Source organism: Ovis canadensis, chromosome 17, assembly GCF_042477335.2.
Source record: "Ovis canadensis isolate MfBH-ARS-UI-01 breed Bighorn chromosome 17, ARS-UI_OviCan_v2, whole genome shotgun sequence".
Taxonomy (NCBI): domain Eukaryota; kingdom Metazoa; phylum Chordata; class Mammalia; order Artiodactyla; family Bovidae; genus Ovis; species Ovis canadensis.
This window is the reverse complement of record NC_091261.1, coordinates 39283984-39309756: the sequence shown is the minus strand read 5'-3', so window position 1 is coordinate 39309756 and position 25773 is coordinate 39283984. Positions and strand designations below refer to the sequence as shown.

The 25773-nt window shown below is 38.7% G+C and overlaps 1 protein-coding gene across 6 annotated transcripts in view; it reads right to left on the bottom strand.

Annotated features, from left to right (window-relative positions):
* The window catches only part of SCLT1 (sodium channel and clathrin linker 1), a 252549-nt gene that overhangs the window by 165352 nt on the left and 61424 nt on the right, over positions 1 to 25773 (bottom strand). For all 6 annotated transcript variants that reach the window (XM_069557539.1, XM_069557538.1, XM_069557537.1 and 3 more), the window contains one exon: positions 18922 to 19060. In XM_069557539.1, the coding sequence (XP_069413640.1) occupies positions 18922 to 19060 (139 nt within the window). The remainder of the gene's footprint in view (positions 1 to 18921; positions 19061 to 25773) is intronic.

Here is a 25773-nt window from a genome sequence, read left to right as displayed (position 1 = left end):
CTAAGAGACATAAAATGGAGAAGGCAATGGCACCCCACTCCAGTACTCTTGCCTGGAAAATCCCATGGACATAGGAGCCTGGTGGGCTGCAGTCCATGGGGTCGTGAAGAGTCTGACATGACTGAGTGACTTCCCTTTGACTTCTCACTTTCATGCATTGGAGAAGGAAATGGAAACCCACTCCAGTGTTCTTGTCTGGAGAATCCCAGGGATGGGGAAGCCTGGTGGGCTGCCGTCTATGGGGTCGCACAGAGTCGGACACGACTGAAGCGACTTAGCAGCTAGCAGCAGCAAGAGACATAAAAGGAGAAACTGATGATAACACAATAATAGTAGGAGACTTTAACACACCACTCACACCAACAGACAGATCATCAAAATAGAAAATTAATAAAGAAATACAAGTCTTAAATGATACATTAGATGAGATGGATCTCAATGATATCTTCAGGACATTTCATACAGATGCAGAAAAATACACCTTCTTCCCAAGTGCACATGGAACATTCTCCAGGATAGACCACATCTTGGGTCACAAATCAAACCTCAGTAAATTTAAGAAAATTGAAATCACATCAGGCATCTTCTCCAACCACAATGCTATAAGACTAGATATCAATTACAAAAAAGAAACTGTGAAAAACACAAACATATGGAGATTAAACAACACATTTCTAAATAACCAACAAGTTACAGAAGAAATCAAAAGGGAAATTGAAAAATTTCTAGAAACAAATGACAATCATTTGAAATCATGAGAAATGCTGGGCTGGAGGAAGCACAAGTTGGAATCAAGATTGCTGGGAGAAATATCAATAACCTCAGATATGCAGATGACATCACTCTTATGGCAGAAAGTGAAGAACTAAAAAGCCTCTTGATGAAAGTGAAAGAGGAGAGTGAAAAAGTTGGCTTAAAGCTCAACACTCAGAAAACGAAGATCACGGCATCTGGTCCCATTACTTCATGGCAGATAGATGAGGAAACAGTGGAAACGGTGTCAGACTTTATTTTTGGGGGCTCCAAAATCACTGCAGATGGTGACGGCAGCCATGAAATTAAAAGACGCTTACTCCTTGGAAGGAAAGTTATGACCAACCTAGATAGCATATTAAAAAGCAGAGATATTACTTTGCCAACAAAGGTCCATCTAGTCAAGGCTATGGTTTTTCCAGTGGTTATGTATGGATGTGAGAGTTGGACTGTGAAGAAGGCTGAGTGCCGAAGAATTGATGCTTTTGAAGTGTGGTGTTGGAGAAGACTCTTGAGAGTCCCTTGGACTGCAAGGATATCCAACCAGTCCATCCTAAAGGAGATCAGTCCTGGGTGTTCATTGGAAGGACTGATGCTAAGGCTGAAACTCCAACACTTTGGCCACCTTATGCGAAGAGGTGACTCATTGGAAAAGACTCTGATGCTGGAAGGGACTGTGGGCAGGAGGAGAAGGGTGACAGAGGATGAGATGGCTGGATGGCATCACCAACTCGATGGACATGAGTTTGAGTAAACTCCGGGAGTTGGTGATGGACAGGGAGGCCTGGCGTGCTGCGATTCATGGGGTCACAAGAGTTGGACATGATTGAGCGACTGAACTGAAAGCTCTCACTGTATGCAGATGACAGGATACTGTACACAGACTACCTTAAAGATACTATCAGCCAATCACTAGAGCTAATCAGTGAATTTAGTAAAGTTGCAGGTTATAAAATCAATACACATGAATCACTTGCATTTTTATATGCTAAAAATTAAAAATCAGAAAAAGAAATTAAGGAATCATTCCCATTCATCATTCCAACAAAAAGAATTAAATATCTAGGAATAAACCTACCTAAGGAGACAAAAGAACTGTAACACAGAAAATTAAAAGACGGGGTGGTCCTAAGATGGCAGAGGAATAGGACGGGGAGACCACTTTCTCCCCAACAAATTCATCAAAAGAACATTTAAACGCTGAGTAAATTCCACAAAACAACTTCTGAATGCCGGCAGAGGACATCAGGCACCTAGAAAAGCAGCCCACTGTCTTCGAAAGGAGGTAGGAAAAAATATAAAAGACAAAAAAAAGAGACAAAAGAGGTAGGGACGGAGCTCCGACCAGGAAGGGAGTCTTATAAAGAGAGAAGTTTCCAAATACTAGGAAACACTCTCGCTGCTGAGTCTGTGGAGAGCCTTGGAAGCACAGAGGGCAACATAACAGGGAGGAAAAATAAATAAATAATTAAAACTCACAGATTACAAGCCCAGCAGTAACTCCCCCAGCAGAGAAGCAGCCCAGACGCCTGCACCCACCACTAGCAAGAGGGGGCTGAGCAGGGAGGCGCAGGCTGCATTGCTTAGATTAAGGACTGGGCCTGAATGCCTCAAGGGCAATCTGAGTGAACTAACCTGGGCTAGCAAACCAGACTGTGGGACAACTACCACGCGAAAAGCCCTAAGACACAGCTAGGCCCACGCACAGAACAAAGGACTGAACAGAACTAGCCGGCTGCAGACCATTCCCCTCTGGTGACAAGCAATTGCAGCCCCAGAGAGACATTGTCTACCAAACAGCAAGCAGGCTTCTTTGCTAACTAAGACTTCTTGGGGTTCTGGACAGTCAACATCCGCCTGAGAAGGTGTGCCGGTTGTACACCCAGAAAACCAAGTGGCAGGGATGGGGGAGGCGACAAGTCACAGCAACCGCACTCGCCAAAAACCTCACCACCTGAGCTGCTCGGACCTGGGAAGGGCACAAAACGCAGGTTCAACCGAGTCTGTGCCTCTGAGGACTACCCGAGTGCCTGAACCTGAGCGGCTTAGACCTGGGAGTTGCATGCAGCCCAGGGCTGGCCTCGGAAGGTTCCCAGCGGAGCAACCTAGAGCCTGAGCAGTGTGGGCAGGGAGGGTACACGCGCCATGAGCAAGGGCAGGCCCGGTGTGGCTGAGGCACTGCGAGCACACGCCAGTGTTATTTGTTTGCAGTGTCCCTCCCTCCCCAGAGCGCGACTGAAAAAGTGAGCCTAAAAAAAGTGTCCACCATCGCCCCCTTTGTGTCAGGGTGGAAATCAGACACTGAAGAGACCAGCAAACAGAAGAAGCTAAAACAGAGGGAACCACCTTGGAAGTGACAGGTGCAATAGATTAAAACCCTGTCGTTAGTACTGACTACACAGGAAGGGGCCTATAGATCTTGAGAAATATAAGCCAGACCAAGGAACTATCTGAAAATGAACTGACCCCACAATACCCCCAATAACACCAGAGAAAGTCCTAGATATATTTTCACTATTTTTACGATTATTCTTTTTTTAAAATTTTTTTTAAAATTTTAAGTCCTCTATTATTCCTTTAATTTTCACTTTTATAACCTACTATTACTTTGCAAAAAAAAGACCCTATTTTTTAAAGCAAACTTCATATATATATATTTTATAATTTTTGTGACTTTTTTTTCTCTTTTTCTTCTTCTTTTCTTTAATATTGTATTTTTGAAATTCCAAACTCTAGATTTTTAATCTTTGCTTTTTGGTATTTTTTATCAATTTTAAGGTAACAAATTGGGTACCTTTAAGAACCTAATCTTCAGTACCCATTTTTACTTGGGAGCGAGATTACTGGCTTGACTGCTCTCTCCCCCTTTGGACTCTTCTTTTTCTTCACAAGGTCGCCTCTGTCTCCTCCCTCCCCAACTCTGTGAGTCTCTCTGTGTGTTCCAGATGGTGGAGAACACTTACGGAACTGTTTACTGGCTGGATCTGTCTCTCTCCTTTTGATACCTGCCCCCCTTTATCCTCCTGGCCACCTCTGTCTCCTTCCTCCCTCTTCTCTGTATAACTCCGTGAACATCTCTGAGTAGTCCAGACTGTGGAGTGCACACAAGGAAGTGATTACTGGCTAGCTCTCTCCTCTTTTGATTCCACCTCATCTCATTCGGGTCACCTCTAACTCCCTCCTCCTTCTTCTCTTCTCCATGTAACTCTGTGAACCTCTCTGGCTGTCCCTCACTGTGGAGAAACTTTTCATCTTTAACCTAGATGTTTTCTCAACGGTGCTGTATAGAAGGAGAAGTCTTGAGAGTACTGTAAAAATAAGACTGAAAACCAGAAGCAGGAGGCTTAAGTCCAAACCCTGAGAACACCACAGAACTCCTGACTCCAGGGAACATTAATTGACAGGAGCTCATCAAACGCCTCCATACCTACACTGAAACCAAGCACCACCCAAGAGCCAACAAGTTCCAGAGCAAGACATACCATGCAAATTCTCTAGCAACACAGGAACACAGCCCTGAGGTCCAATATACAGGCTGCCCAAAGTTACTCCAAAACCACTGACATCTCATAACTCATTACTGGACACTTCATTGCACTCCAGAGAGAAGATATCCAGCTCCACCCACCAGAACACCAACACAAGCTTCCCTAACCAAGAAACCTTGACAAGCCACCTGTACAACCCCACTCACAATGAGGAAACTCCACAAACTGCCACAATACAGAAAGGCCACCCCAAACTCAGCAATATAAACAAGATGAAGAGACAGAGGAATACCCAGCAGGTAAAGGAACAGGATAAACGCCCACCAAACCAAACAAAGAGGAAGAGACAGGGAATCTACCTGATAAAGAATTCTGAATGATAGTGAAAATGATCCAAAATCTTGAAATCAAAATGGAATCACAGATAAATAGCCTGGAGGCAAGGATCGAGAAGATGCAAGAAACGTTTAACAAGGAACTAGAAGAAATAAAAAAGAGTCAATATATAATGAATAATGCAATAAATGAGATAAAAAAACCCTCTGGAGGCAATAAATAGTAGAATAACAGAGGCAGAAGATAGGATTAGTGAAGTAGAAGATAGAATGGCAGAAAAAAATGAATCAGAGAGGAAAAAAGAAAAACGAATTAAAAGAAATGAGGACAGTCTCAGACACTGCCAGGACAGTGTTAAACGCCCCAACATTAGAATCACAGGAGTCCCAGAAGAAGAAGACAAAAAGAAAGACCATGAGAAAATCCTTGAGGAGATAATAGTTGAAAACTTCCCTAAAAAGGGGAAGGAAATGATCACCCAAGTTCAAGAAACCCAGAGAGTCCCAAACAGGATTAAACCCAAGGAGAAACACCCAGTTTAGTTCAGTTTAGTCACTCAGTCGTTTCCGACTCTTTGGGACCCCATGAATCGCAGCACGCCAGGCCTTCCTGTTCATCACCATCTCCTGAAGTTCAATCAGACTCACGTCCATCGAGTCAGTGATGCCATCCAGCCATCTCATCCTGTCGTCCCCTTTTCCTCCTGCCCCCAATCCCTCCCAACATCAGAGTTTTTTCCAATGAGTCAACTCTTCGTGTGAGGTGGCCAAAGTACTGGACTTACAGCTTTAGTATCATTCCCTCCAAAGAAATCCCAGGGTTGATCTCCTTCAGAATGGACTGGTTGGATATCCTTGCAGTCCAAGGGACTCTCAAGAGTCTTCTCCAACACCACACTTCAAAAGCATCAATTCTTCGGCACTCAGCCTTCTTCACAGTCCAACTCTCACATCCATACATAACCACAGGAAAAACCATAGCCTTGACTAGATGGACCTTAGTCGGCAAAGTAATGTCTCTGCTTCTGAATATGCTATCTAGGTTGGTTATAACTTTTCTTCCAAGGAGTAAGCGTCTTTTAATTTCATGGCTGCCGTCACCATCTACAGTGATTTTGGAGCCCCCCAAAATAAAGTCTGACACTGTTTCTACTGTTTCTCCATCTATTTCCCGTGAAGTGATGGGACCAGATGCCATGATCTTCGTTTTCTGAATGTTGAGCTTTAAGCCAACTTTTTTACTCTCCTCTTTCACTTTCATCAAGAGGCTTTTTAGCTCCTCTTCACTTTCTGCCATAAGGGTGGTGTCATCTGCATATCTGAGGTTATTGATATTTCTCCCAGCAATCTTGACTCCAGCTTGTGTTTCTTCCAGTACAGCGTTTCTCAGGATGTACTCTGCATAGAAGTTAAATAAGCAGGGTGACAATATACAGCCTTGACATACTCCTTTTCCTATTTGGAACCAGTCTGTTGTTCCATGCCCAGTTCTAACTGTTGCTTCCTGACCTGCATACAGATTTCACAAGAGGCAGGTTAGGTGGTCTGGGATTCCCATCTCTTTCAGAATTTCTCACAGTTTATTGTGATCCACACAGTCCAAGGCTTTGGCATAGACAATAAAGCAGAAATAGATGTTTTTCTGGAACTCTCTTGCTTTTCCCATGATCCAGCGGATGTTGGCAATTTGATCTCTGGTTCCTCTGCCTTTTCTAAAACCAGCTTGAACGTCAGGGAGTTCATGGTTCACACCCCAAGACATACATTAATCAAATTAACAAAGATCAAACACAAAGAACAAATTTTAAAAGCAGCAAGGGAAAAACAACAAATAACACACAAGGGGATTCCCATAAGGATAACAGCTGATCTTTCAATAGAAACTCTTCAGGCCAGGAGGGAGTGGCAAGACATACTTAAAGTGATGAAAGAAAATAAACTACAGCCCATATTACTGTACTCAGCAAGGATCTCATTCAAATATGAAGGAGAAATCAAAAGCTTTGCAGACAAGCAAAACCTGAGAGAATTCAGCACCACCAAACCAGCTCTCCAACAAATGATAAAGGATATTCTCTAGACAGGAAACATAGAAAGGGTGTAAAATTCGAACCCAAAACAATAAAGTAAATGGCAACGGGATCATACTTATCAATAATGACCTTAAACATATATGGGTTGAATGCCCCAACCAAAAGACAAAGACTGGCTGTTTGGATATACAAACAAGATCCGTATATATGTTGTCTATAAGAGATCTACCTCAAAACAAGGGACACATACAGACTGAAAGTGAAGGGCTGGAAAAAGATATTCCACACAAATAGAGACCAAAAGAAAGCAGGAGTAACAATACTCATATCAGATCAAATAGACTTTAAAACAAAGGCTGTGAAAAGAGACAAAGAAGGACACTACATAATGATCAAAGGATCAATCCAAGAAGAAGATATAACAATTATTAATATATATGCACCCAACCTAGGAGCACCACAATATGTAAGACAAATGCTAACAAGTATGAAACAGGAAATTAACAATAATACAGTAATAGTGGGAGACTTTAATACCCCACTCACATCTATGGCTAGATCAACTAAACAGAAAATTAACAAGGAAACACAAACTTTAAACGATACAATAGACCAATTAGATTTAACTGATATCTATAGGACATTTAACCCCAAAACAATGAATTTCACCTTTTTCTCAAGCACACACGGAACCTTCTCCAGGACAGATCACATCCTGGGCCATAAATCTAGCCTTGGTAAATTTAAAACAATTGAAATCATTCCAAGCATCTTTTCTGACCACAATGCAGTAAGATTAGATCTTAATTACAGGAGAAAAACTATTAAAAATTCCAAAATATGGAGGCTGAACAACACGCTACTGAATAACCAACAAATCACAACAGAAATCAACATATACATTGAAACAAATGAAAATGATAATACAACAACCCAAAACCTGTGGGACACTGTAAAAGCAGTGCCAGGGGGAAGGTTCATAGCAATATAGGCATACTTCAAGAAACAAGAAAAAGGTCAAATAAATAACCTAACTCTACACCTAAAGCAACTAGAAAAGGAAGAAATGAAGAACCCCAGAGTTAGTAGAAGGAAAGAAATCTTAAAAATTAGGGCAGAAATAAATGCAAAAGAAACAAAAGAGACCATAGCAAAAATCAACAAAGCCAAAAGCTGGTTCTTTGAAAGGATAAATAAAATTGACAAACCATTAGCCAGACTCATCAAGAAACAAAGAGGGAAAAATCAAATCAATAAAATTAGAAATGAAAATGGAGCGATCACAACAGAAAACACAGAAATACAAAGGATCATAAGAGACTACTATCAGCAGTTATATGCCAATAAAATGGACAACGTGGAAGAAATGGACAAATTCTTAGAAAAGTACAACTTTCCAAAACTGAACCAGGAAGAAACAGAAAACCCTAACAGACTCATCACAAGCATGGAAATTGAAACTGTAATCAAATCTTACAGCAAATAAAAGCCCAGGTCCAGACGGCTTCATAGCTGAATTCTACCAAAAATTTAGAGAAGAGCTAACACCTATCCTACTCAAACTCTTCCAGAAAATTGCAGAGGAAGGTAAACTTCCAAACTCATTCTATGAGGCCACCATCACCCTAATACCAAAACCTGACAAAGATGCCACAAAAAAAGAAAACTACAGGCCAATATCACTGATGAACATAGATGCAAAAATCCTTAACAAAATTCTAGCAATCTGAATCCAACAACACATTTAAAAGATCATACAGGTGGATTCATGTCAATGTATGGCAAAACCAATACAGTATTATAAAGTAAAATAAAGTAAAAATAAAAAGTAAAAAGAAATAAAAATAAAAATAAAAGATCATACACCATGACCAAGTGGGCTTTATCCCAGGGATGCAAGGATTCTTCAATATCCACAAATCAATCAATGTAATACACCACATTAACAAATTGAAAAATAAAAGCTATATGATTATCTCAATAGATGCAGAGAAAGCCTTTGACAAAATTCAACATCCATGTACGATAAAAACTCTCCAGAAAGCAGGAATAGAAGGAACATACCTCAACATAATGAAAGCTATATATGACAAACCCACAGCAAACATTATCCTCAATGGTTAAAAATTGAAACCATTTCCCCTAAATTCAGGAACAAGACAAGGGTGCTCATTTTCACCGCTACTATTCAACATAGTTCTGGATGTTTTGGCCACAGCAATCAGAGCAGAAAAAGAAATAAAAGGAATCCAAATTGGAAAAGAAGAAGTAAAACTCTCACTGTTTGCAGATGACATGATCCTCTCCATAGAAAACCCTAAAGACTCCACCAGAAAATTACAGAGCTAATCAATGAATATAGTAAAGCTGCAGGGCATAAAATCAACACACAGAAATCCCTTGCATTTCTATACACTAATAATGAGAAAATAGAAAGAGAAACTAAGGAAACAATTCCATTCATCATTGCAACGAAAAGAATAAAATACTTAGATCTACCTAAAGAAACTAAAGACCTATATACAGAAAACTATAAAACACTGGTGAAAGAAATCAAAGAGGACACTAATAGATGGAGAAATATACCATGTTCATGGATCGGAAGAATCAATATAGTGAAAATGAGTATACTACCCAAAGCAATCTACAGATTCATTGCAATCGCTATCAAGCTACCAACGGTATTTTCCACAGAGCTAGAACAAATAATTTCAAGATTTGTATGGAAATACCAAAAACCTCGAATAGACAAAGCAATCTTGAGAAAGAAGAATGGAACTGGAGGAATCAACCTGCCTGACTTCAGGCTCTACTACAAAGCCACAGTCATCCAGACAGTACGGTACTGGCACAAAGACAGAAATATAGATCAACAGAACAAAACAGAAAGCCCAGAGATAAATCCACGCACCTGTGGATACCTTATCTTTGACAAAGGAGGCAAGAATATACAATGGAGAAAAGACAATCTCTTTAACAAGTGGTGCTGGGAAAACTGGTCAACCACTTGTAAGAGAATGAAACTAGAACACTTTCTAACACCATACACAAAAATAAACTTAAAATGGATTAAAGATCTAAACGTGAGACCAGAAACTATAAAACTCCTAGAGGAGAACATAGGAAAACACTTTCCGACATAAATCACAGCAGGATCCTCTATGACCCACCTCCCAGAATATTGGTAATAAAAGCAAAAATAAACAAATGAGACCTAATTAAAATAAAAAGCTTGTGCACAACAAAGGAAACTATAAGCAAGGTGAAAAAACAGCCTTCAGAATGGGAGAAAATAATAGCAAATGAAGCAACTGACAAACAATCTCAAAAATATACAAGCAGCTCATGCAGCTCAATTCCAGAAAAATAAACGACCCAATCAAAAAATGGGCCAAAGAACTAAATAGACATTTCTCCAAAAAAGACATACAGATGGCTAACAAACACATGAAAAGATGCTCAACATCACTCATTATCAGAGAAATGCAGATCAAAACCACAATGAGGTACCATTTCACGCCAGTCAGAATGGCTGCGATCCAAAAGTCTACAAGCAATACATGCTGGAGAGGGTGTGGAGAAAAGGGAACCCTCTCACACTGTTGGTGGGAATGCAAACCAGTTCAGCCACTATGGAGAACAGTGTGCAAATTCCTTAAAAAACTGCAAATAGAACTGCCTTATGACCCAGCAATCCCACTTCTGGGCATACACACCGAGGAAACCAGAATTGAAAGAGACACGTGTACCCCAGTGTTCATCGCAGCACTGTTTATAATAGCCAGGACATGGAAGCAACCTAGATGTCCATGAGCAGAGGAATGGATAAGAAAGCTGTGGTACATATACACAATGGAGTATTACTCAGCCATCAAAAAGAATCCATTTGAATCAGTTCTAATGAGGTGGATGAAACTGGAGCCGATTATACAGAGTGAAGTAAGCCAGAAAGAAAAACACCAATACAGTATACTAACACATATATATGGGATTTAGAAAGATGGTAACAATAACCCTGTATGGGAGACAGCAAGGGAGACACAGATGTATAGAACAGTCTTTTTGACTCTGTGGGAGAGGGAGAGGGTGGGATGATTTGGGACAATGGCATTGAAACATGTATAATACCATATATGAAACAAATCGCCAGTCCAGGTTTGATGCATGATACTGGATGCTTGTGGCTGGTGCACTGGGATGACCCAGAGGGATGGTACGGGGAGGGAGGAGGGAGGGGGGTTCAGGATGCGGAACACATGTATACCTGTGGCGGATTCATGTTGATGTATGGCAAAACCAATACAATACTGTAAAGTAATTAACCTCCAATTAAAATAAATAAATTCATATTTTAAAAAAACAACAAAAAAGAAAAAAAAAAGAAAATTATAAGACAGCAATGAAAGAAAGCAAAGACAACATAAAGAAATGGAGAGATAATCCATGTTCCTGGGTAGAAGAATCAAAATTGTGAAAATGACTATACTACCTAACGCAATCTACAGATTCAATGCAATCCCTAGCAAATTAGCAATGGCATTTTTCACAGAATTAGAAGAAAAAATTTCACAATTCATATAGAACACAAAAGACCCCAAAAAGCCAAAGAAGTCTTGTGAAAGAAGAATGGAGCTGGAGGAATCATCCTTCCTGACTTCAGTTTATAGTACCAAACTACAGTCATCAAGACACTATGGTACTGGCACAAAAACAGAAATATAGACCAATGGAACAAGATAGAGAACCTAGAGATAAAGCCACACACCTATGGGTACCTTGTTTTTGACAAAAGAGGCAAGAATACACAATGGGGCAAGGACAGGCTCTTTAATAAATGGTGCTGTGAAAAGTGGACAGCTACATCAAAAGAATGAAATTAGAACACTTCCTAACACCATACACAAAGATAAACTCAAAATGGATTAAAGACCTAAATGTGAGACCAGAAACTATAAAACTCAGAGGAAAACATAGACAGAGCACTTGATGACATAAATCAAAGCAAGATCCTCTATGACTCACCTCGTAGAGTAATGGAAATAAAAACAAAAGTAAACAAGTGGGACTTGATTAAACTTAAAAGTTTTTGCAGAGCAAAGGAATCTATAAGCAAGGTGAAAAGACAGCCCTCATAATGGGAGAAAATAGCAGCAAGTGAAACAACTGACAAAGGATTAATTTCCAAAATACACAAGCAGCTCATACAACTCAATACCAGAAAGACAAACAACCCAGTCAAAAAGTGGAAAAAAGACCTAAACAGACATTTCTCCAGAGAAGACATACAGATGGCTAATAAACACATGAAAAGATGCTCAAAATCGCTCATTATTAGAGAAAAGCAAATCAAAACCACAATGAGCTATCACCTCACACTGGTCAGAATGGCCATCATGAAAAAGTCTACAAACAAGAAATGCTGGAGAGGGTGTGGAGAAAAGGGAACACTCTTGTGCTGTTGGTGGGAATGTAAATTGATACAGCCACTATAGAAGACAGTATGCTGCTGCTGCTGCTAAGTCACTTCAGTCGTGTCCAACTCTGTGCAACCCCATGAAGACGGCAGCCGACCAGGCTCCCCTGTCCCTGGGATTCTCCAGGCAAGAACACTGGAGTGGGTTGCCATTTCCTTCTCCAATGCATGAAAGTGAAAAGTGAAAGTGAAGCTGCCCAGTCATGTCTGACTCCCAGTGACCACATGGACTGCAGCCTACCAGGCTCCTCCGTCCATGGGATTTTCCAGGCTAGAGTTACTAGAGTGGGTTGCCATTGCCTTCTCCGAGAAGACAGTATGGAGATTCCTTAAAAAATTAGGAATAAAACCACCATATGACTCAGGAATCCCACTCCTAGGCATATTATACCCTGAGGAAAACAAAATCGAAAAAGACAGATGTATCCCATTGTACACTGCAGCACTATTTACAACAGCCAGAACTTGGAAGCAACCTAGACGTCCATTGACAGATGAATTGATAAAGCAGTTTTGGTACATATACACAATGGAGTATTACTGAGCCATATAGAGGAACACATTTGAGTCAGTTCTCATGAGGTGGATGAACCTAGAACCTATTATACAGAGTGAAGTGAGTCAGAAGGAGAAAGATAAATATCATATTCTAATGTACATATACAGAATGTAGAAAAATGGTACTGAAGAATCTATTTACAGGGCAGCAATGGGGAAACAGACATAAAGAATAGATTTATGGACATGGGGAGAGGGGAAGAGAGGGTGAGATGTATGGAAAGAGTAAGGTGGAAATTTACATTTACCATATGTAAAATAGATAGCCAATGGGAATTTGTTGTATGGCTAAGGAGACTCAAACGGGGCTCTGTATCAACCTAGACAGGTGGGGTGGGGAGGGAGATGGGAGAGGTTCAAAAGGGAGGGGATGTATGTATACCTATGACTGATTCATTGTGAGGTTTGACAGAAAACAACAAAATTCTGTAAAGCAATTATCCTTCAATAAAAAAATATATTAAAAAGAAAAAAAATAAAGAATAAATTTTAGGGTCTTCTCTGGTGGCCCAGGGATAAAGAATCTGCTTGGCAATGCAGGAGACACAGGTTTGATCCCTCGTCTGTGAAGATCCCACATCCTAAGGAGCAAGTAAGCCCATGCTCCACAACTATTGAGCCTGTGATCTAGAGCCTGGGAGCCACAAATATTGAGCCTGTGTGATGCAACTATTGAAGCCCTCATGCCCTAGAGTCCCAGCTCTACAACAAAAAAACCCACCACACTGAGAAGCCTATAACTAGGGAGTAGCCCCTGCTTACCCCAACTAGAGAAAAAGCCCACTCAGCAACAAAGATGGAACACAGCCAAATAAAGAAATAAAATTATTAACAAATTAAAAAAAATAAAACAAAAATGTCTTAGTTTTAATTAGTAATATGATAAATATGCCACACACACACAAAAAATACTTTTTGGAGTCCTGAATGGTTTTTAAGTATACTGAAGAGGGGTTCTTAAACCAAGGTTGAGAAACTAAGCCATCATATAAAAAGCATTATTCTCTTTTTAGAGAAGTGGAAACTAAGGTTCAGGCCATTTGCCTGGAGTCACTCAGCAAGCTGCTGACAGAATCAAGAAGAAATCTTCATCTCTTTGTCTCTAAAGCCTAAGCTTTTAAATTCCAGGTCAGAGCTATTCCTCTCTCAGTTTTAATTGGTAGGTAAGATGGTGTAGTGAAAAGATATGCATTTTTGGAACATAACGAGTATACATTTCAAATAAATAATACATTTATAAGGTCTAAAGAAACTTTCTGAGGCATAATAAACATTCAGAGATACACAAATCATAAATTTGTACAGGGAGTGCACTCATGTGACCAGCAACCAGTTCAAGACAGAGAATGTTATTACCAGTACCTTTAAGCCAGTTGCCCCTTTCTTCTTGATACTACAATCCTCCAAAATTAACCATTATCCTGACTTCTAAAACCTTTTATTAGTTTAAAATCTGTAGACAAAAGTAGAATATGGAGCCAGAATTCAGGCTGGATTTCTAATTCCTGGTGGAATGACCTTCTAAATTCATTTTATTTTTTTAAGACAGTTTTATTTTCAATGGAATAGTCATAAAAATGCCTCACATCTCAAAACTGCATTTTTTCAAATGTGTCTGATGGTAAAAATCATCTGGAATACTAGGTAGAAAGCCCAGATTCTCCTAGACCAGTGGTTCTGAAAGGACTGGCAGGGATACCTTAGAACCTGTAAGAAACATAAGTTACTGACTCATATCCTAGACTTCTTGAATCAGAAACTTGGGGAAGAGGATAACAATCTTTATTTTAATAAGCCCCCAGGTGATTATAAAAAACACTAAAATTTGAGAACCACTGTACTAATACATAACCAATAATTTGGCAAAAAGAAACACAACTGAAATGATTCCATATTTTAGATTAAAAATATTTCCAATTTTTCACAAGCAAAACATTACTACAATGAATATATTTATTCATATGTTTTTATGTATAACAATTTCTTAGGACAGGTTCCTAAAATCTATGTAATGTCACCATCAAATTAGTTGGTCAAAGGATATAAGCATTTCTAGGCTCTTACTGCCAAGCTGCCCTCCAGAAAGATTTTTATAAATCACACTATTATGAGAAAACAAAATATTTCAAACTAAAAATATTTAGTTAGGGACTTGATATTGTAATAAAGGACAGAAATGGTAGCGACCTAACAGAAGCAGAAGATATTAAGAAGTGGCAAGAAAACACAGAAGAACTGTACAAAAAAGATCTTCACAACCCAGATAATCACGATGGTGTGATCACTCACCTACAGCCAGACATCCTGGAATGCGAAGTCAAGTGGGCCTTAGGAAGCATCACTATGAACAAATCTATGGATGGAGATGATGGAATTCAGTTGAGCTATTTCAAATCCTGAAAGATGATGCTGTGAAAGTGTTGCACTCAATATGCCAGCAAATTTGGAAAACTCAGCAGTGGCCACAGGACTGGAAAAGGTCAGTTTTCATTGCAATCCCAAAGAAAGGCAATGCCAAAGAATGCTCAAACTACTGCACAACTGCACTCATCTCACACGCTAGTAAAGTAATGCTCAAAATTCTCCAAGCCAGGCTTCAGCAATACGTGAACTGTGAACTTCCAGATGTTCAACCTGGTTTTAGAAAAGGCAGAGGAACCAGAGATCAAATCGCCAACATCCACTGGATCATCGAAAAAGCGAGAGAGTTCTGGAAAAACATCTATTCCTGCTTTATTGACTATGCCAAAGCCTGTGTGGATCACAATAAACTGTGGAAAATTCTGAAAGAGATGATCTGCTTCTTGAGAAACCTGTATGCAGGTCAGGAAGCAACAGTCAGAACTGGACATGGAACAACAGACTGGTTCCAATATACATCAAGGCTGTATATTGTCACCCTGCTTATTTAACTTATATGCAGAGTACATCATGAGAAATGGTGGGCTAGAGGAAGTACAAGCTGGAATCAAGATTGCCAGGAGAAATATCAATAACCTCAGATATGCAGATGACACCACCCTTATGACACAAAGTGAAGAAGAACTAAAGAGCCTCTTGATGAAAGTGAAAGAGCAGAGTAAAAAAGTTGGCTTAAAGCTCAACATCCAGAAAACTAAGATCATGGCATCTGGTCCCATCACTTCATGGCAGATAGATGGGGCAACAGTGGAAACAGTGGCTGACTTTATTTTTCTGGGCTCCAAAATCACTGCAGATGGTGATTGCAGCCAGGAAATTAAAAGATGCTTACTCCTTGGAAGGACAGTTATGACCAACCTAGACAGCATGCTAAAAAGCAGAGACATTACTTTGCCAACAAAGGTCTGTCTAGTCAAGATTATGGTTTTTCCAGTGGTCATGTATGGATGTGAGAGCTGGACTATAAAGAAAGCTGAGTGCTGAAGAATTGATGCTTTTGAACTGTGGTGCTGAAGACTCTCGCGAGTCCCTTCTACTGCAAGGATATCCAACCAGTCCATCCTAAAGGAGATCAGTCCTGGGTATTCATTGGAAGGACTGATGTTGAAGCTGAAACTCCAATACTTTGGACACCTGATGTGAAGAGCTGACTCATTTAAAAAGACCTTGATGCTGGGAAAGATTGAGGATAGGAGGAGAAGGGGATGACAGTGGATGAGACGGTTGGATGGCATCACCGACTCGATGGACATGGGTTTGGGTGGACTCTGGGTGTTGGTGATGGACAGGGAGGCCTGGTGTGCTGTGGTTCATGGGGTTGCAAAGAGTCAGACACGACTAAGTGACTGAACTGAACTTGATATTGTACCGGTGTTACTGGCTCCCAAAACAATTATACTTGAGATACACAAAATTTTTTATACTTAATTTTAATTCTTCATCTGGCTTTATAGCAATAATAATAATAAAGATGATTAAAATAATAGGTAACTTTTTTCACACATGTGCTAGGCATTCCACTATGTGCTTTATGAGAATTTAAAACTAATTATATTAAGAACTCCAGAAAAGGAGAATTACTATAATCTCTGTTTATAAATGAAGAAGGTGAAGCACAAAAAGATTTCCCAAGATCACAGAGTGAGAAAGTAGAATGGGACCAAACTCAAGAAGTTTGACCAGATTTTTCTTCAAAAGCTCGTGTGTTTCACAAAAGGAGACGCCAATATTCTCCACTGCATGATCAACGCCAATTACAGTGTCTCATATATAGTAGACACCTAATAAATATTTGTGAAATCAAGATATTTGAATCTTATTATTTAGACTTAGTGCTTTAATAAAGCATAATTTAATAAAGAATTCTCTCTCAATTTTCTACTATAAATTGCATTGTATTTAGTTTTCAATTTATTCAGTTTGGATTCACCTAGTCTTCATGCATGACACAAAGGTCTTTCAATCTAGTGATGCATACCAAAACAACTGTACATAGAACTTAGTAATATACATAAACATGAATGTACAAGTAATAAGCAGAATTAACATTTAACATTATTATTTTATGGATTCATTAACATTTTATAAAACTGCTTGAACTGTCGCTCAGTTAAAATTTCACATTTATATACAAAGTACATTGCAGATATTGTGGCAAAATTTTCTTTCACAAACTTCTTCAACTTTGACTGCTCAATCCTGGACCTCACCAAACTTACTATGAAATAATAAACCAAAATGTAGCAAAAAGGAAGGACCATCTTCAGAGAAATAATATGGGACCAAGCAAGGTGTAGATGGAGAAAGGCAAAGACGGTAAGATAGGAGGGAAAAGGGGTGAGGAATGAGAACAAATGTGACTAAAAAAAAATAAAATAAAATTGAGTGTTAGAAATTATAGCAACAAAAGTACAACAGAGAGATGCTTTTTAGAAGTAGAATTCTCTTTTCTTGTTGGTTTGTTTTTTGAAACTACAAATCTTATCTAGTTCTGCAGTCTGTTTTTTTTTAATAAATTAAATTTTTAAGTATTTATTGAGGTATGGCTGACAATCACTGCCTATATTTAAGGTGTACAAACGAGGGTTCTTTTACATATGTCTGTCACAGCATTTTTTAAGAGTAGTAAGAAATGCATATTCTGCTACAGCTTTCAAAAGGTATTTAATGTCTGGTTAGAAAGCATTTTAAAGTCTAAATTAATTTTCACTTATTTATTTATATGTGAACATTAATGGGCTTCCCAGGTGGCAGTAGCGGTAACGTTGCCATTGCAGGAAACATAAGAGACATGAGTTCGATCCCTGGGTGCGGAAGATTCCCTGAAGGAGGGCATGGCAACTCAGTCTAGCATTCTCGCTTGGAGAGTCCCATGGACAGGGGAGCCTGGTGGGCTACAGTCTGTAGGCTTGCAAGAGACAGAAAGGACTGAAGCGATTTAGCATGCATGCATGCATGCACATTAATAAATTCTTCCTGAAATACTAGGCTAAAACAGAGCAAAGAATATGCTTTCCTCATTATTTTTTCCCCTCTATTACTTTTCAAATCCCTTCCCTTTATATGTTAAAAAGAATTCAGTGCTACATAATGCTCCTTAACAAGGTATATATAGCCTATCTAACTAATAAACGATATCACTTTTGAAAGACAAGAATTCCAAAACCAAATTTCCAAGGAATAAAAGACAATTCAACTTTTTACAGATAACTATAAAATCAAAATTTTAATAATGAATTTCTAATCCCCATTTATAAAATGAAGAAACTGAGGAACACAGGAAGGTATAAAAATGGGATTCAAATCCATAGAAGATATGAGATACCTGGCATACAAAATTGTAAATTAAAATAACATTCTCTTACATATAACCAAAAAAATTACAATGCTAAAAACAGGATATAAATAATATAGCTTCCCAAATATTTCAATAACCATACAGGAAGAAAAAAGGAGGAAAAGCATAATTCTAAAAGAAGTGTAAATTTAGAAAAATATAATTCCATAAACTTTGAAAACTGAAGAAAATGGTTATCAGAAGAAAACATGGGCAAAAATGTAAGTTTAGGCAAGTGGATAATTGATTCTTTTCTTCAAAAATTTTCTTTTGCATTAAAATATTTCACAACACACAAAAAATCATGCCAAAAGAATTAGGATTCAATTAAAATATATACATGGCAACTGTAACATACAGCAAGAGTACATATTACAAATTTTGTTACCTGTTCACTATTTTGCAAACTGTAGGAAATCATCATACTAACGATTTTGATATTCTATTATCATTCATAAATAATGACTGATCACAGATTTTTAGAAATTCTCTGTTTATTCAGGATAATAAATATATCTCTCACCTGACTGGCCAGTTTTAGCTGTTCTTGAAGATTCCTGACTGTTTCGTCATCTGTATATATCTCATTTCCCATCTCTGTGCCAAAGGGAAGGGCCTCCAATTGTTTTGCAACAACAGCATCTTTTAATTCATTGTGCAACCTTTGGAAAAAACAGTGAACACAACAATAATCTAATTTTAGTAACAGTAGTTATTGTTTCAGGGTCAACTAAATCAACATTTGGGTCAAAAATCACTATTTACACAAAAATCATTTCTAAGTCATCCTCTAAATGTAGAAGTATTTAAAAATCATTAAATAATGAGTCACAAGAAAAAAGCTTCTGCACAACAAAGGAAAATATAAGCAAGGTGAAAAGACAGCCTTCAGAATGAGAGAAAATAATAGCAAATGAAGCAACTGACAAACAACTAATCTCAAAAATACACAAGCAATGCATGCAGCTCAATTCCAGAAAAATAAACGACCCAATCAAAAAATGGGCCAAAGAACTAAATAGACATTTCTCCAAAAAAGACATACAGATGGCTAACAAACACATGAAAAGATGCTCAACATCACTCATTATCAGAGAAATGCAGATCAAAACCACAATGAGGTACCATTTCACGCCAGTCAGAATGGCTGCGATCCAAAAGTCTACAAGCAATACATGCTGGAGAGGGTGTGGAGAAAAGGGAACCCTCTCACACTGTTGGTGGGAATGCAAACCAGTTCAGCCACTATGGAGAACAGTGTGCAAATTCCTTAAAAAACTGCAAATAGAACTGCCTTATGACCCAACAATCCCACTTCTGGGCATACACACCGAGGAAACCAGAATTGAAAGAGACACGTGTACCTCAATGTTCATCGCAGCACTGTTTATAATAGCCAGGACATGGAAGCAACCTAGATGTCCATCAGCAGAGGAATGGATAAGAAAGCTGTGGTACATATACACAATGGAGTATTACTCAGCCATCAAAAAGAATCCATTTGAATCAGTTCTAATTGAGGTGGATGAAACTGGGGCCAATTATACAGAGTGAAGTAAGCCAGAAAGAAAAACACCAATACAGTATACTAACACATATATATGGAATTTAGAAAGACGGTAACGATAACCCTGTATGTGAGACAGCAAAAGAGATGCAGATGTACAGAACAGACTTTTAGACTCTGTGGGAGAGGGAGAGGGCGGGATGATTTGGGAGAATGACACTAAAACATGTATAATATCATATAAGAAATGAATCGACAGTCTGTGTTTGATGCAGGATACAGGATGCTTGTGGCTGGTGCACTGGGATAACCCAGAGGGATGGTATGGGGAGGGATGTGGGAGGACTGTTCAGGCGTGGGAACTTATGTACACCCATGGCGGATTCATGTCGACGTATGGCAAAACCAATACAGTATTGTAAAGTAAAAATAAATAAATAAATAAATAATAATAAAATAAAATTTAAAAAAATACATCAAAATTTTGAATTATTTAAATTGATCAAGTCAAAGATAAACAATTCAGTTTGTCCTAGGAAAATTTTAATTTTTCAAACAGATAAAATTCTTATACCTTATTCATTGATAAACAAGTCATTCAGAAAAAAATTAAATATAATAATTTCATCTAGTTAATGAAATGGAAAGGGGATTATAGAATTATGTGTTAATTTCTCCACTGTGTTTCACAAAACTCATTTGATTTCTGACTAGTTCTAGTTTATAAAGAATAAAATTCTTGATGGTTATGAAACCAAGACTAGAGGCTGTACTAGTTTGCATTCCCACCAACAGTGTTAAGAGGGTTCCCTTTTCTCCACACCCTCTCCAGCATTTATTGCTTGTAGACTTTTGGATCGCAGCCATTCTGACTGGCGTGAAATGATACCTCAGTGTGGTCTTGATTTGCATTTCTCTGATAATGAGTGATGTTGAGCATCTTTTCATGTGTTTGTTAGCCATCTGTATGTCTTCTTTGGAGAAATGTCTAAATTCAAATATTTTGGTAATTTAAAATTATCAAAAAAATTAGGTGTATAGTATAGACACAGAAGGGAAAATGGTTTTTAACATCAGAAAAACTTGAAAATTTTGAATGTTTATTTATAACCAGAAAACATCATTTATATTAAACATATCTCAAGGTAAAAATTTCTCAAGGGAATTGTATCCATCTCTATAGAATAATCTGGGAATAAGCAGTGGCTCAGACGGTAAAGTGTCTGTCTACAATGCGGGAGACCTGAGTTCGATCCCTGGGTCAGGAAGATTCCCTGGAGAAGGAAATGGCAACCCACTCCAGTACTCTTACCTGGAAAATTCCATGGACAGAGGAGCTTGGTGCAGGCTCCTGTCCATGGGGTCACAAAGAGTCGGGCACGACTGAGCGACTTCACTTTCACTATAGAATAATCTAAACAGAATTACCTACTAATACTACAATCTCCACTGAAACTAGAAAAATACAATCTGAAATTTTAAAACATGTTTATTGAAAACAAAGTTCATCAGATACAATAAAACTCACAAGGCAATAATCTGTTACCAGTAGGGTGAAGGCAGGGGGGAGATGCAGTATAGGGGTAGTAGATTAAGAGGTACAATTTATTAGATACAAAATAAGCTAAGAAAACATCTTGTACAACACAGGGAATATAGCCCATATTTTATATTAACTATAAAGGACATATGGGGCTTCCCTGGTGGCTCAACAGTAAAGAAGCCACCTGCAGTGAAGGAGATGTAGGTTCAATGCCTGGGTCAGGAAGATCCCCTGGAGAAGGAAATGGCAACCTACTCCAATATTTTTTGTCTAGAAATCTCATGGACAGAGGATCCTAGCAGGCTTACAGTCCATGGGGTCGCATAAGAATTGGACATGATTTAGCAACTGAACAACAAATAAATGAAGTACAAGTGGTTCAGTGGTAAAGAATACACCTGCCAGGCAGGAGACGTGGGTTCAACCCCTGGTTCAGGAAGAGCCCCTGGAGAAGGAAATGGCAACCCACTCCAGTATTCTTGCCTGGAAAATCCTATGGACAGAGGAGCCTGGTGGGCTACAGTCCATGGGTTCACAAAACAGTCGGTTACAACTTAGTGACTAGACAATAAATGAAGTATAAACATTGAGAATCACCATATTGTTCATCTGTAACACATAATATTGTACAGCAACTATAATTCAATATTAAAAAACAAAACCTTTATTGGTTAAGAGCAAATTTGTTGTTGTTCAGCTGCTAAGTTGTATCTGATTCTCTGTGACTGCATGGACTGCAGCAAGCCAGGCTTCCCATTCTTCACTATCTCCCAGTTTGCTCAAATTCATGCCCACTGAGTTGGGGATACTATCTAACCATCTCAACCTGTGCCATCCGCTTCTCCTTTTGCCTTCAATCTTTCCCAGGATAAGGATCTTTTCCAATGAGTTGGCTCTTCACATAAAGTGGCAAAAGTATTGGAGCTTCAGCATCAGTCCTTCCAATGAACATTTAGATTTAGAGTTGATTTCCTTAGGACTGACTGGTTTGATTTCCTTGCAGTATATCCAAACTTCCTGAATCAGAAGCCAGGATCTGTCACTTTGTTTGCTATGTGACCTTGAACATGTTACTTAACCTCTTTTGGTCTCAGTTTCTTTATCCTAGTTGCCCCCTCCCTGTCTAAGAGACTCTACAAGATCAGCAAGTGGGTCCTAACAGGTTCCTTTCGAGTTACTGCTTCTGTTCTGGGACTCAGAGCAAGTGAGATTCTGTGTGTGCTCTTTAGGAGCGGAGTTTGTGTTTCCTCTGGCTCTCCAATATTCAAATCCCACTGGCTTTCAAAGCCACAAGTTTTGAGGGCTTAGCTTCCTGGTGCAGGACCCTGAGCTCAGGAGTCTGACGTGTGGCTTGGACCCTTTGCTCTTTAGGGAGAACTTCTGTGACTGTGATTATCCTCCAGTTTGTGGGTAACCTACCTGAGGCTGTGCCTACATTATGTCTCTGCCCTCTCCTACCCCTTTTTTCCCTTAATCTTTCGGCCACTCTGTGCAGCATGCGGGATCTTAGTTCCCTGACCAGGGATGGAATACACGCCCCTTGCAGCGGAAGCCTGCCATCTTAACCACTGGATTGCCAGGGAAGTTCTACCCATCTTGTTTTGGTTCCTTCCTTTAGTTGTAAAAATATTTTCTGCTGAATTCAAGTGATTCTCATTGACAGCTGCTCTTCAAACAGTTGTAATTTTGCTGTGGTTAGAGAAGCTGAGTTCAGGGTTTTCCTATTCTGTCTACTTGGACACACCTTGTCCTTGCAAGGACATTTTCAGAGTTCTGCGCTGATATGCAAAGCAAGGACTACCTATATGTAGTTTTTTTTTTTTTTTTAATTTTGCTTTAGTATCTGAAGTATTTGGAGAAAGGGTTTTAATCTCACAGTTTGCAATCCTGCTGTCTCTTGCCCAAATGCCCTAATTCTCCAAATGTCTTACAATTTGGGGTTTCAGTACTTGCACCCAAGCACTGCATGCTGGACTCTTGTTGACTGTGAGGGCTACTCCATTTCTTCTAAGGGACTCTTGCCTTCAGTAGTAGATATGGTGGTCATCAGAATTAAATTTGCCATTCCAGTCCATTTTAGTTTACCGATTCCTAAAATGTGGATGTTCACTCTTGCCATCTCCTGTTTGACCACTTCGAATTTGCCTTGATTCATGAACCTAACATTCCAGGTTCCTATGCAGTATTGTTCCCTACAGCATCAGACTCTACTTCCATCACCACTCATACCCACAACTGGGTGCTGTTTTCGCTTTGGCTCTGTCTCTTCATTCTTTCTGTTATTTCTCCACTCTTCGCCAGTAGCATACTGGGCACCTAACGACCTGGGGAGTTCATCTTTCATGTAATATCTTTTTGCCTTTTCATACAGCTCATGAGTTCTCAAGGCCAAGAGTACTGAAGCGGTTTGCCATTTCCTTCTCCAGAAGACCACATTCTGTCAGACCTCTCCACCATGATCCATGTCAACTGCATGGTTCAAATACTCTTTTTTGAGTTTTCCTCTCAATTACTGAGGAACAATCTGTTTATATTTCCTTCCAGCTGGTGGAGTTGTCTGTTTTGCCATTCAATGCTATCACTGAATTTTTCTAAACTTTAAAAAAAAACAGAAAGTTGGAAATTTTCTATCCTGAGGCTTTGTTATTGGGTTCTTGCAAATTTTAAACTGTCATATCTTTTAACATTATGAAATATCGCTATTTATAATATTCTCTTACATTAAGGTCTACTATTAATATGTCTGATTTTACCCGTTTTCTTTCAGTTTGCACTTGCATGGTTTATTTATTCTCCATTCTCTTATTTGCAACCATTCAATATTCTTGTATTTTAGAACTCTGTCTGATAAGAAGTATGTAAGTGTCCTTTTTAATTCCTCTGATAAATCACTGTCTTTTAACTGTAGCATGTAGTACACTGAAATCTTATGTAATTAGTAATGTATCTGAGCTTATATCTATTTCAGTATTTGCTTTCTATTTGCCCTGTCCGTTATTGATTGTTCTCTTCTTTCATGCTTTTAGATTATTTTTTATTACTCCATTTTTCTACTCTATTATCTGGGTTGGCAGTTACATGATCTTTTGCTTTACTTTTGAAGATTATAACATGCATCACTGAATAATCAAACTCTAAAATAAATTAGCATTATATCTCTTTTGGGCAATGCTAGAACCTGAGAATATTTTAACTGCAAATACCCTTTTCCTAAATTTATCTTATTGCTATCATGTTTTGGCTTGGTAAATGAGTGCCTCATGAGCCGATAGAAAATCAAAACGCTGCCGTTTTGAAGTGTCTTCTCTTACTCTATGCAACAACCATGAATCATTTCTCAATCAGATTGTGACATGCGTCCGAAAGTGGATTTTATATGACAACCAGCCATGCACAGCTCAGTGGCTGGACCAAGCAGCAGCTAGATAGCACTTTCCAAAGTCAAACTTGCATCAAAAAAAAATGGGTCATGGCCACTCTTTGGTGGTCTGCTGCCCATCTGATCCATTACAGCTTTCTGAATCTCAGTGAAACCATCACATCTAAGAAGCATGCTCAGCAAAATCAACGAGATGTACGAGAACAGCCACGCCTGAAGTTGGCATTAATCAACAGAAAAGGCCCAATTCTTCTGCACAACCAATGCTTCAGAAGTTGAACAAACTGGGTTACAAAGTTTTGCTTCATCTGCCATATTTCACCTCACCTCTCACCAACCATCACTTCTTTAAGCATCTTGACAACTTTTTGCAGGGAAAGTGCTTCCACAAGGCAGAAAATCCTTTCGAAGAGTTTGTTGAATCCAGAGACATGGATTTTTATGATACAGGAATAAACAAACTTACTTCTCATTAGCAAAAATGTGTTGATTGTAATGATTCCTATTTTGATTAATAAAGATGTGTTTGAACCTAGTTATGATGATTCAAAATTCACAGTCTGAAACCACAATTACTTTTGCACCAACCTAATATTTAACTCTCTATAAATATTTTAGAGACATTATTATCACTTTGGAATAGCTGATAGTCATTGGGCTTTTCACACAGTTACCCTTTCCTATAATTCTAAGCTTTCATCTGGGATTATTAATTTTCTTCAGGTAGATTACCTGTTTAGGATTGTCTTCAATTTTTCTAAAGATAGTGTTCTCAATTTCTTTTCATCTGACCTTTCTTCTGAAGGATAGTTCACTGGGTAAAAAAACTGTATATTAACAGCTTTTCTTTCAGTACTTTAAAAATATTCCACTGTCAATCTCTTTAACAAGTGGTGCTGGGAAAACTGGTCAATCACCTGTGAAAGAATGAAACTAGAATACTTTC